This window comes from Takifugu rubripes, chromosome 10 (assembly GCF_901000725.2).
Source record: "Takifugu rubripes chromosome 10, fTakRub1.2, whole genome shotgun sequence".
Taxonomy (NCBI): Eukaryota; Metazoa; Chordata; class Actinopteri; order Tetraodontiformes; family Tetraodontidae; genus Takifugu; species Takifugu rubripes.
Window position 1 is genome coordinate 6,199,825 of NC_042294.1, and position 12,502 is coordinate 6,212,326.

Consider the following 12,502-nt stretch of genomic DNA (forward strand, 5'->3'; position numbering starts at 1 on the left):
CCCCGGCCTGCTTTTCTGAAGTGTCATGCTTCAACGCTGCGATGGTTCATTACCACACAAAAAAAAAGGTCACCGCATCAATTTAGCTTTAACGTTACAACTTTGCAAATGGTCCATTTGCTGAGCAGGAAGCAGCGGAGCGAATCTGTTAAAAGTGGAACTTTATAACGAACCCATCAGTGGCACTTTGAGAGGCCCGCAGGAAGACGTCAGACTGTACACTGTGACTAACTTTAATTAGATATAATTACATCTCTTTCAAACTGGTGATTGAAGGCAACCGAGCGTGTAATAGGGACACAAAAGATACAACAAGTATCAGAACTGTGTAGTGTTGCACACAAAAGTTAAGTAAGTGTGTGCGCGCGTGTGTGTGTGTGTGTGTTTCTTCTACTTCTTCTTCTAGCAAAATACTAATTCTACCAGGATGAGATTCAAGCTGGCTTTAGTTTAGGGTCGGGGGTTGGGGTCTGTAGCTTTCATAATGTGTATGAAAGTCCTCACAAAGATAGAAGTACAATCATGTGTGTATGGGTGGAGCGTGTGTCCCGCCCAGAACTTACCAGACTTGGATTCTGGCGAGGGGGGAGAGAGGCTTGACACAGCCAAGTCGCTCTTGGATTTTTTGGGCTTCTTTGGGTGAATCTGCCAGGGCTTCTCATAGCTGCTGTACTCCCGTCGGGGGTTTTTGCACTCTGTCGGGAGAGACAGTCGCACATTCACAACGTCCCGCCGTGCACGCTCCAACGTGCAAAGAAGCAGTTTTACCAACCCGGGGAACTCTGTGCCCACAGTGCCGCAGAGCCAGACAGAGCTCTCTGCAGCTTGCTGGGGCTGTCTTGCTTGGTCTGCAGGTGATCAATGAGAAAAGGAATTGGATGCTCTGGTGTCTCAGTTATCAGTTTGGTCATCAACTCCTGCAGCAGGAGAGCAAAGCAGAGAGCTCTTCAATAAAAAGGACAGGACAAAAGGCATGAAAGAGTGCTGTGGCGTGCCGGTTATCCATCACCAAGTGGGGAAAAACAACATATTTAGGTCCTGTTTGAACATTTTTGTTGATTTAGCAGGGAAAGAACTGGCCCATCAAAGCATGCAGCAATCATTTAAAAAGATGTGGAAAAAAAACAAATAAGGAAGCAATTTCCCTCATTAGCTGCATTTGTAACAGATTCAAACCAGTATAAGACGACCAGGTGCTGAGGTTAAAGGTCACATTGAAGTCTTCATGCAAAATACTAAATGCCGAGCATCACATTTAAAAAAAAAATAATAAAGCAATAAGAGAAAGGATGATCTTCCCCCCACACAAAAAGCATAAAAGAGACTGAGGCCACCCTTTCAGCAGCGAGTCGGGACTCAACAGGAAATCACTCATGGATAAACTTGTAAAATCGACATCATTCCTGTCTGACTAAACAGAAGCTTAATCTCATTTGGACCCTGTTGTGTGTTTGCCCTTTACACACACATGAATCTGCACCCTGCACGTGCACGGTAGGAGGAGAACTCCCCAGCGCGTGCACCGGCACCGCTTTGCCCCGCCTGCACTGCGTGTTCTCAGAAAGCTAATCAGGTAATTGGTTGGGTGGTGGGGTGGGATTCCTCTCTGGCAGCTCTGACACCATGTGAATGTATAAACGGGGCTGTGCCCGTTGTCTCTCCGGGGAATGTGCAGCCCCCGGGACTGGGAAAACCCTGCTCTCTCTCTCTCTCTCTGTCCTTAAACAATCTAAAAGGTCCCCACAAGAATGTAAATGGATTCACGGATGAATGTGGACTGCCAGGACGGATGGTAGATTTAGTAATTCTTCATTTATTGTTGGACACCACCGCGTCCATACTGATGGAACGGTGCACGGGCCAGGAGCTGATATATGCGCCTGCATCCTCCGCCGCATCCGCAGCCCGGATCTGTGCAGCTCTCTGAGTGAGATATCTCAGTACCCTCTGGCGGAGCGTTTGGTGGCCATAATTGACAATCTGTCACCAAGCCAAGAGGCGCCGAACGTCCTTGGAAACTCACAAGGACCTCCCCGGGGACGGGGAAAGTCACACCCGCCGATCCTTGTTTCCTCCTGAACAAACTCCTCTGACTGAAAGTGGAAAAGGTCACGTCATAAACTGGAGGACGCGGCGAGGTTTCACTGCAGAGAGACGCGGAAACCACAACGCTCACCGGAAATAAAAGCCCAAATGGCTACTAATTCTGAGCTAAAGCTCACAAGAGAATGAGTAAATACACAGATACATTTAGCTACACAGCAGATTATGGATCTTATTACAGGGTTTCAGCTCCAGTAGAGAAGACCTGTTTGTGGATTCACGGCCAAGATTGTTTGAAAGTATTTTGTAGAACTCCAGGGCCTGACCCCCCCGAACAAGCATCAGTGGAAGGACAAAGACCCTTTTAACAGGAGGAAACCTGGACCTGGACCAGGCTCACGTGGGGGGACCATCCTGCTGATGGCCAACTGGGTAAAGGAGGAATTCATTAAAACTCCCTGAACTCTTCCCATTAAAGGTACCGGTTCAAACTGGTTTGCTTGTAATTAACGGGAACACAAAGGCATATTTAAGGGCACGCATGTGCACCTGTGCAAGCATCATTAGAGTGGAAAAGTAAAGGGTTGATGAGGCCATGGAATGTGTTCCAGACGTCGATTAATCTAAAATGATGAGAACGTGGGAGAGGCGATGCCAGCGCTAGAGCCACCGGATAAGCTGAGACGCTTTCATCTCCACCCACATCTGAGACTGATGACCTCCTGCCATTCACCTGCCTCTGGTTCACTCCCATCGCTGTAATCATGCGCTGCGGCAGAAGACCTCCTGCGTGTGAGATGTGCACGAGCAGTTCGGCGTTAGCGCCGCAGCCGAGAGGAAAGGGGTGATTCATCAGGAAATGTGTGGAGTGCGGGTATTTACAGGGATTTCTTAGATCAAACACACTGGGAGGACTGCTGATCTAAAAAAACAACTGCAGTGTTTGACAATCCCGGAACGAGGCTTAAAAAAAGAAAAAAAGGCACCGCTGATTAAAAGAAATTGGCTAATTATGATGAACTTTCAACTGCAGCCGAAACTTTAGTCTTTAGTCTTGAAAGAGATGCCAAAAAAATGCATATTTAATCTTTAATAACTTTTCTGAAGGCACAAGAGCAAAGAGTGGTGGGCTACAACGTTGTTCTTTGATAGCGCTGCAATCTTTCAAAGACAACCCTTTAAGAAGAGCCCATCATTTTAAGTCTGTTTAAAGACATTTTGAGTGGCAAAAGAGGCTGGTATTTTCTCTTTTGATTGGCACAAATTGTGTGTTAACACTGAAACCAAAGAGCAAACATAATGCTAGACTGGTAAAGATGCTACAAAGTTACACCTGTGTAAAGTTTCCACTTCTGATATCAACTAATGCTGCATATGAGGGAAAAGGCTAAAATTGCGATCATACCAACGCACACCTAATTATCCATGCACACAAAAACAAAAAAAGGAGTCTGTTTGGTGAAACAGGGCTACTTGAGGAGCTAAATAAATAAAAACTAATTGGTTATGTGTCGTCCACTCTCTCACATCACCAACATGACTATCAATTAAGCTAGTTAGCATCAGTGTGCTCGGACTCTAAGTAGACAAGATCACTTTATTAGCATGCAGTGCGGCCGGTACCCTACACGCTCCCTCTCTGTTCCCTATACACACTCTAAATCTTCCTCACTCTGGGCCTTGTATCCGGATCCCTTGGTGATCCTTTGTTTTCCCTCCCTGCCACTTTCTGTATTCCCCAAGGGCCGTCCCGGCTTGGGGCTGCCTTTTCAGCTGTCTGTCACATAATTACTCTAACTGCTCCTGAAGGGCGGCCGTATTGAACCACGCATGACCAAACACCCCGTCCCGCCAAGTCATCGACCTTTGCTGGAGCCACCGTCGACCTCAAAACCGGCGGGAGCGTCCGGAAAACTGGAAACATTTTGATGAATGAATTGCTTAGTCACACGCTGAGGTAATGAACCTGGATTCATCACACTCAGCCATTCTCCGGTCTCAATTTTATAAATTGCTTTTTGAAGTGAAAATATAAATAAAACGATCTACAGTCGAGACAAAATGACTGGTGTGCTGTTTTTTTTTGTACCATGTATGTGGGAGGCACGCCAGTGACAAAGTAACCCTGTCAGACAGAAGCAATTCCAGCTGTGTTTGCAGATGTCGTTAGGAGTGTGCCGCATCATCTGAACCTCTCTCCTTGTCCTAAACGACCTGCATGTTTCTGTTGCTCTTGCAGCTACGCTAATGGTCGCTAATGCAGGCCAGCTGCGGCGAATTGTGGTACAAACCGTCCGATTCTGTGGTTTAATAGAGCAACTAACATGATGAAACTACGACTAAAATAAGGTCAAGCAGCCCAAACTGGAACTAAGAGATTGGCTGAATGCACCTGGCGGTTAGCTAACTGCCTAACTAGCCTAACTGACCCACCTCTTTAGCGGGTTACCCCACACAGCTGACCCGGTTAATTGGACCATTTCCATCTGAACGGATGTAGTTTCCGTAGAAACGTTAGTAATGATCAGCCACGCACCTAAAGGGTTAACTGCCAAATAATTCCACGCACAAAGGAAGAACTTGAGCCTTTAAAATAAATAAAAAACAAAGGGGGCCTTTTTAGATAATTAAAGATCTTGATTTGGACGTCAGCTAATTGTGTGAAAGCTGTCGGGGAAGATGATGGCACCATTATATGATGATTAAGAGCTACTTAGAAAGAAAGTAAGTGGAGGTTTAGATGAATCGGGGGCAAATCAGTTTATTCTGAAACTGCAATCAGGGTAGCAACTGGGTCAGTTGATAAAAAGCAGCTCACTTTTTCAAAGATCTTTACTGGGTGTTGACTCAAACTGCCATCCTCACAAACATTTCATAAATCACAAGCGGCTCATTGCAGGGAAGAAAAGAAATGCTGCTCATCATCACAAAGACTAGTTAATACTAAAACAGAGTGATGGCTTTGAGGAGGAAGTCTAATTATAAAGATAAACAGTACAATTACTGTTCAGTGACCTCGAAAAAATGTGGTTTAGTAATTATTTTACGCAATTAAAATACAATATTCCTTCTGCTTTTATACTGTCTCCTTTCAAATCTGGCACATGCCTCTTACTTCTTGAGCATTAAGTAACATATTTGACGTTGGAATCTTAATTAAGCAATGTAGCATAGGGAAATATTACTGTTTTTGCTGCTCTGCATCTGGTCTTCAAGGAAATCCAACCAAATTCCCTGCCTGATTCCTCCACTGAGCGCGCGTGAGACACTTGAGTGAAGCCTCAAGGTAAGAGTCTCCATGTGGTTCATGGTCAGCATAGCTGGGAGAGTTTATAAAGCCGTACGCTATCATGGTCATAAAAACAGAAGCAATCATCAGAAACACAGCATTAGCAGCAATGCCTTTATAACCACCAACTCAGCACTTTCCAATATTGTTAATTAGCTTAATAATAAATACAATATGCCTTAAAATCATCTGAATGCTACTAACTAATGCTAATAACTATCATTATTCCACATCTAACAGTTAATGTAATAAATAGGCTAGCACTAAGAGCATCATTGTTAACTACAGAGTAATGGTAAATTATTGTTTATTGCACAAATTAAAATGTTAAACTGTATTTTTGTGAAATTTGACATCAAAACAGTCCAGCAACCTGACTGATTTTCAGTGAAAGTAAATGTGTGTTGTATTGAAAATAAGAGATTAAGTCAACACAGCCAGAGTGACAAATAGAGTGAAAGTGGAGCTGGTGTGGGGGGGGGGGGGGGGCAGGTGGAGGAGAGAGGAAGGCTGGAAAAACAAACAGGGAGAGGACGAGTGAGCTCAGCTGATTGGTATTTTTATAATCAGACTTCCTGTTTCTTCGCTGGCCCCGGGTCTCTGTCCACGGTGCTGAAACACACCCCGCCACCGCTCCTCACGCCTGCTTAACATGCAGAACGTGCCCCGGAACCCGAGCATCAGCACTCTGGAAACATGTGTGCACGCCGCCAGCATCCGAGCCAGCGCGCTGCCTAAATGGCATTCCTGGTTTCCAGGTTCTGCCTGGCTCACACTTCCATGCTCCTGCTTCAATGGAAAATCCAAACATGAAAGGATGAAGTCGTGCACCCACACACACCCACCCAAACACACACACACAGACACACAGACACACACACACACACACAAACACACACACCTCACCCTGACTCCAACATACAGGCAGGTAGATAGGAAGGCATCCCTGTGAATGATGGCTGCTCCAACTTCAGCAAAGTGACACACAGCTGAGAGACAGACACACAGGGAAAGAAAAAAAAAGGGGGGGGGGTCCAGCACAAGCTTGAGACATGAGAAAGCAATGACAGGAATGCTGTGCAATGTTCAAATAAAGCAATGCTGCAGCAGTAGATTGGACAGAGTGCAAAAAATTGTTTTAAACCCATTGCATGTGTGGGGGGATGGGGGGGATGGGGGGGCTTTGCCCCGGTCCTCATATTGCAGATGTGCGCTCATCACCGGGCACAGATACAAATTTAAAAAAAAAAAAAAAAAGCACGTTAACGCAGTCTGCTGCAAAAACAGGAGAATCAAACCTCCCCGGTCCGGCCAAGAACTTCCATCGAGTTGCGTTCAGGGACACTCACCTGAAAGAGAGGTCCGATTTTATTCCGCTCCAGATACGACTGAATTCTGGACTGTTGCGGAGACGCCATGAAGAAACTGCTGCCACTCTGGAGGAGGTGGTGGAGGGGGGGGGGGGGAGCTTTTAACCAGATGAAACCATGAGGTGAGCCGGTGTCCTTCAGGAGGCGCCTCGGCGTGCGTGATGACACCGCGGTGGGACTGCGAGCAGGCGGCTCCGTGCCCGGCTCCTTCTGCAGGACTCAGCCCGGGACCATCCCCAATTTCCACCCCCCCCCTGACTGACGGTGGCGCCTGCTCGCCTATGGAAGCCAGCGTCTGAGCAGCTCTGTGACAGAGATTCCAACTCTTCCGCTCACTGGCTGCCAGCGGCGGCGGTGGGGTGGGGGCCGGGGCGGGGGCCACGCCCATTCCGAACCCATTGGCGTCCACCTGAACGTGGGGCAAAAACGCCCAAACCGTCACTCTGCCAGATATTACCCCCGAGCAGCCTGTTCACCGCTGCAGCGAGTTAAAAGTTTATTTATTCATTATTTTTAATTATTTGTGAGCAGTGCTGCAGGGAAACGCCAGTGTGGATTGAGCAGGAATGTTATTCAAGGCGTTGGAAAGAGAATAGGATCTTGATTGTTGCGTTAGAACCCCCCACCACTCCAACAAGACAGTGTTTTGATGACGCCATAAAATATATTTATTAGAAGTCTTGTGTTTTTACAGGTGTAAAACATGTTCAAAGTCCTTCTAGTGCCATCAGTTGGTCCAAAACACTATTTCAGTCACTGAAATCACACACATTTTTCCGATTTAATCTCTTGTCATCTTTGCCCTTGCATGCATCTGGAGTGTAACCCCCGTTGTCATGGTTCCTCTACTGAGGAGAGTCTGTCCATCAATTTCATTCACATTAATTGCTTTGCAGACTTCACATTCTGAGGGCATTATTGATTATTATTTGAAAAAGACAGTTCTTTTATAATATCAAATGCTAATGCTAATGTATCTTTCAATACCACATATTCTTGTGTTTTAAGGCAAACATTAACATGGAATAAAAAAGAAACTGCAAGAGAAGACTAAATGATCTTATTGATACAGTTTATTACTTTTGTGTTTGCATAGTAATATTCTAGATGTCCATCTAAGCACTTAAATCCTGAGTATTGTTGATATAAAATAACGTTAGCATTAGCTCATAGCTCTGCTTCCAATACCAACTGCATGTTAATATAGATATACCACTGATGAAGGGGCATATTTCTATGAGCACACTAAATGTATGATATTTACAAAAAAAACTATAATAATTTGTTATGGAAAACCAAGAAAATCAATAAAGCTTGAAAATAAAAGCTGAAGAGAAGGCAAAGAAATGATTGGATATTTGGAACTTAGCTGCAAAACCAATTTGACTCCACTGTGTTTTTCATGAAAAGTCATTAAAAAAGAATAATAACGCTGCTAATGTGACAAATGTCGCATGTAAAGGAATTAACTTTTTTTATTTTCTTGGTATAAATCTTATATTTGATCTTTTCTGACCTCCCTACATCAATTTCTAAAAATCATATGAAAACAGACATAAACATGTAAAACAAATACAAAAGTGCCAAAAAACAGTCTTAAAAATACTATATACGGCTCTTAAGTTCTATTTACATTTCAGGCACCTATTCTGGACGTCTAAAACTGGACCCAGTAGTTAACTAATGGGATCGTCCTTCATGTTTACAGGAGGAAATGGGATTCTTGGAACGGGAAGCTGCACGACGTGGTTTTTTCCAAAGCCTCCTGGCTGCAGTGCATTATGGGTCACCATCTGGCGGCGGAGGTTGACACAACTTGTACAACCTGGTGAGAAACAGAGAAACAAATGTAAACACGGCGACTCGCGCAGCACTTTAAAAATCAGACTTCAACGGTCACGTGATCGACAGAAGCCATTTTTCAACTAAAGCCAACGCGATGCGATTCTGCTCTCGTCCAAAACGTCTCGGCAACAATCGCTGCTCAAATGTATCCGTCAATTTCACTAAAAGGCTCAAAAGGGCCCCCTGTCAGACCCAAAGCCAAATGCCCGAGGCAGGACTGGTCACCCGAGCAGGGAGCTCCTCTCTAATGGAGCCATTTGCAGAGCTGTGCAAACATTAGAGAGACTTGCTGGAGTGTGTCAGCATTTCTATAGGTATTAATCATATATAACTTAGCTACAACATAGGCAGCAAGGAAGACGTTCAGCAGCAGACCCTAAATCCAGCAACACTGTGGTCCAACAAATCCGAAACACTCACTTATTCCACATATTTCCAACTTCACTGCTGATTCTGAGACCACGGTGGAATTGATGGAAACATGTTAGCTGGGAAATCAGCCACAAAAGCCAGCTGTAGTGCTCTAATCTAACATTGTGTTGCTGTTGTTGGCTCCCGACGAGCAGGAAGCGGCTGCAGTTTTACCTTGGGACGGATGACGGCGTGCGATCCCTCACCCCCAGATTCTTGGCAGAGTTCTGGACTCTTGCTCCCTGAAAGACATCAACAATTCATGACATCTTGCCTCGATTTGAAGAAGCACAGCCGTGAACTCAGGTGGAGAGCATCATCACAGGCACACAAGAAGAGGGCGTCCTGGTGGTATGCGTGGAGGAAAATAATTCGAGGATTAATGACGTCGTGCATTCCTGAGTTTCGCTGTTTTCAGGTGTGCAGGAGGCCTGGCGACAAGGCTGCTGCAGTAAGCTACAGCCACATCATGAACACACACCCTCTGTCGCTCTGTGACGCACACGGGCCAGAAAAACACACCACTGAAGAAAAAATAGAGCATTAGCCGACATCTCGCTCACAATTCTGCCATCTACTGTAGCTCCGGCTGAGCTAGCAGAGCGGCGTCAGCACTTGTTTGGTCGTGACGGCCATCTATTCTGGTGCCTCCGCGCAGAGAATGTCCAAAAGGAGACGGTAATCAAAGCGGATGAGACGGGTTAGAGACATCCGAGGGAATGATTACATTTGGAAAATACTTAGAGTGAATCACAGTTGTTGCTTGTTTAAAACAAACATCCATTCGGCCATGCGTTTAAAAGGCGGAATGCAATTTTCATCGCTCCTTTCTATAATTCAGGTTTTCACTTTTTGCATGAATTAATAACAGCGGTGAAACCTGAGGGCCCACGTCGATGAAAGCGCGAGATATCCAGCCGAGAGATCTCATTTATAACGCTGAAGCTGTCCTGACAGCCGCAGTACATAAAGCAACCCATAAACTGGAACTGGGAGTAAATAAGAAGAAAAATAAATTCTTTTGACGTAGTTCAGATTCAGATTTTACAATAGACGCTCAGCCAACACAGATTTGATGGAGATGGATTTGTTTTCACAGTTTGAAGAAATAAAGTCTGTGTTGTACTGTTATCTTCTGAAATAAGCACACAAACACACACACACACACAGACAAACACAGTGGGTCACTGATGTAAGAAAACAATAAACACCTAATGCCACATTTAAAAAATCCCAGACCCTGAAATAATCTCGCACTGCATCATCCATAAGAGGTTTCTGTAGTCACAGTAGCACTCAAGGTCACATGGTGCATCCCTCTGGCTCGAAGCCCAGCTCTCGACCATACAACTGAAATGGCTTTTCTCCCACAGGATCGCAGCCTCGACCGTAAACCTCTCCTCTCGCTGCTAACAGCAATTTCACCGCCGCTCAGAACTCCTAACGAGAGTCCGCGGGACGCGCCAGGGTCCGTTTGGGGCTGCATCCTTTTTTGGGGGCGAATATGTGCCTACAGAGCGCGAGGTAATGGGATTTTCCTCCCTTGGCCCCAGACAGACAAACCAACCTTGGATTCTCAGCCAATCTGTTTGGTTTTACATTTTCGTTCCCCTTTTTATTCCCCCGTTTGGTCAGATTTGCATTCTGGTGGCTGTGAATGTGTTTCTAATGAGAGTGAAATAGAATAGTGTGTGAAACAGGGGAAGAAGACGCAGATGGATTCTTCTTTTCATCACCCTTACGTTTTCACCCTTTCTAAAGAATCTCAATTACCCTTTTCTTTAGGAAACGCTGTCAAAGCAGGCCATGCCAATGGTCTTCTGGAAGCCTTGCTGAATTAATTAGGCACACAGTTTATCTAATGACTGCAGATGTTGGTGGTGTAAAACATGACAAGAGAGAGAGAAATCGCCCTGCAGCATGCTAAAACAAACGCCACCACGCTCGTAACTCAGTTTTTCACTCTTCCAACCCACGTTCGCACGTGCAGAGCTGAAGGAGATGCTGATAAAGACTCTGTACCTGTTTCCTCATGACATCAGTGGCCTGCATGATGCAGCGAGGGGGCAGTCCGTGGTTCCGGGCCAACAGGATCGCCTGCTCCAGTGTCACACTGAGGGTGCAGCTGTGGCGAAAGAGGAAAAAACTGAGGTCAAACTCTCTCTGCACACTGTTCTAATTTAAGTTCAGGAAGCTGCTGAATCATCTTCAGTGGAGAAATCAAGTGATTTGCAGTTGATAGATGTAGCGAAAACAGTTATGGAACCGTCAAACAATAATCTTCCTGATTCCCAGATGTTGCACAGTGAGGATTTGGCAACGCTGTCCACAAGCTTCCGTGCTAGTCAAGCATTTTTCCCTGGGAAAAAAAAGGTGAAATAGCAGAGTGAAATGCCAAAAGTTAGACGGCTTGACAGGAAAATTCAGTTTTCCTCAACAACCCGTTGCCGACGTCACTTTCTTGCCACTCACCTGCTCACACATGACTCATTACATAAATGTCATTCGCGTCAGCCAGATCCGCAGTGAATGCTAACTAACCAAGTTACCAGACCGTTTCTGCGCACACATGCATGTGGCCACACACACTCTTAAGAAAGCCAGTGACAGCCATCGAGGCAGCGAGTGACCTTTGCACGATAACAGGCTGTACTAGCGCATCGATCCGCAGCCATCCCGCCACAAATTGAACTGTCCAGCGCTGCCAAGCTCAGTTTTCACTGAGTAACGCAGCCGAGGCACTGCGAAGGAAAAGCTGTTTGTTGGAATGTTGCCTCTCCTGGAAGCGTTAAAGACCAAGCGAGAACAAAACTTTGTAAAGAGAAGGGTCATGCTGAGGGATTTAGTGCTGCGAGGGAAGATTGTAGCCACAAGAGCTTTATGACGGCGTGCCGTGATGAAGGTAATGGACTCAGCAATTATTCCACAGTGTGAGGAAAGAGATGTCTGAAATTGTCATTTTGAAGATGGCCGTGGAATCCTTCATGCGCCAATTATGAGCTTCCCGCACAGCAAAATGGAGATGGAAAAATTCTCTCCCAGATCTTTAAATATCTGTTTTGCTGGAGCAGGATGAAGAAACGCCACAGGATGACTGCGCGTGTGCGGCGCAGCGTGATTTCCCTTGTTCATTAGAGCCTTGGAGATACTTTGAGGTGATTTATACCCATCTGTTTCATGTTGTCTCAGCCCATAACCCATTTCTGCTTCCTCTGGAGTCAAGACAAAACAAGGCAGCCACAAACAATAAAGAAGAAATGAGCACATATACAGATGGAATAAAGCCGAAACAATACACACTTTAATGTCATGGTAATGAATGCCAAGGAGATAAAAATAGTCCAGGACAGAGTTTTATGGAATTTGAATAACACTTTGTATTTATTCCTCTCGTGTCACTTTTTTTTTTAATTTTACAGTCAGACAGACGCTTTTTTGACCTCTTTAAGAGCTTTTGCCGGACCTGGAGAGGAGCCTGACTGCAGACGCTCCGAAATATCTCCCCATTATTAAAACCCATCCTTCAAGTCAACTAAACCTGATA

The 12,502-nt window shown here is 45.3% G+C and overlaps 2 protein-coding genes across 7 annotated transcripts in view; both read right to left on the minus strand.

The window, feature by feature from the left end:
• Positions 1-6,997, minus strand: part of c10h8orf34 (chromosome 10 C8orf34 homolog) — a 46,024-nt gene extending 39,027 nt beyond the window's left edge. For 2 of the 5 annotated variants that reach the window (XM_029843089.1, XM_003967977.3), the window contains exons 1-3: positions 6,682-6,997; positions 773-917; positions 564-695 (exon numbers count right to left, since the gene is read on the minus strand). In XM_029843089.1, coding sequence (XP_029698949.1) covers positions 564-695; positions 773-917; positions 6,682-6,750 — 346 coding nt within the window. In that variant the 5' untranslated portion in view covers positions 6,751-6,997. Of the gene's footprint in view, positions 1-563; positions 696-772; positions 918-6,233; positions 6,322-6,681 lie in introns of all 5 variants that reach the window. The other 3 variants (XM_029843093.1, XM_029843091.1, XM_029843090.1) reach the window with 3 other exon arrangements.
• A 1,461-nt stretch (positions 6,998-8,458) lies between these two features.
• The window catches only part of prex2 (phosphatidylinositol-3,4,5-trisphosphate-dependent Rac exchange factor 2), a 56,201-nt gene continuing 52,157 nt past the window's right edge, over positions 8,459-12,502 (minus strand). For both annotated transcript variants that reach the window (XM_011607902.2, XM_029842941.1), the window contains 3 exons: positions 10,981-11,083; positions 9,133-9,200; positions 8,459-8,527 (listed from right to left, as the gene is read on the minus strand). In XM_011607902.2, coding sequence (XP_011606204.1) covers positions 8,482-8,527; positions 9,133-9,200; positions 10,981-11,083 — 217 coding nt within the window. In that variant the 3' untranslated portion in view covers positions 8,459-8,481. The remainder of the gene's footprint in view (positions 8,528-9,132; positions 9,201-10,980; positions 11,084-12,502) is intronic.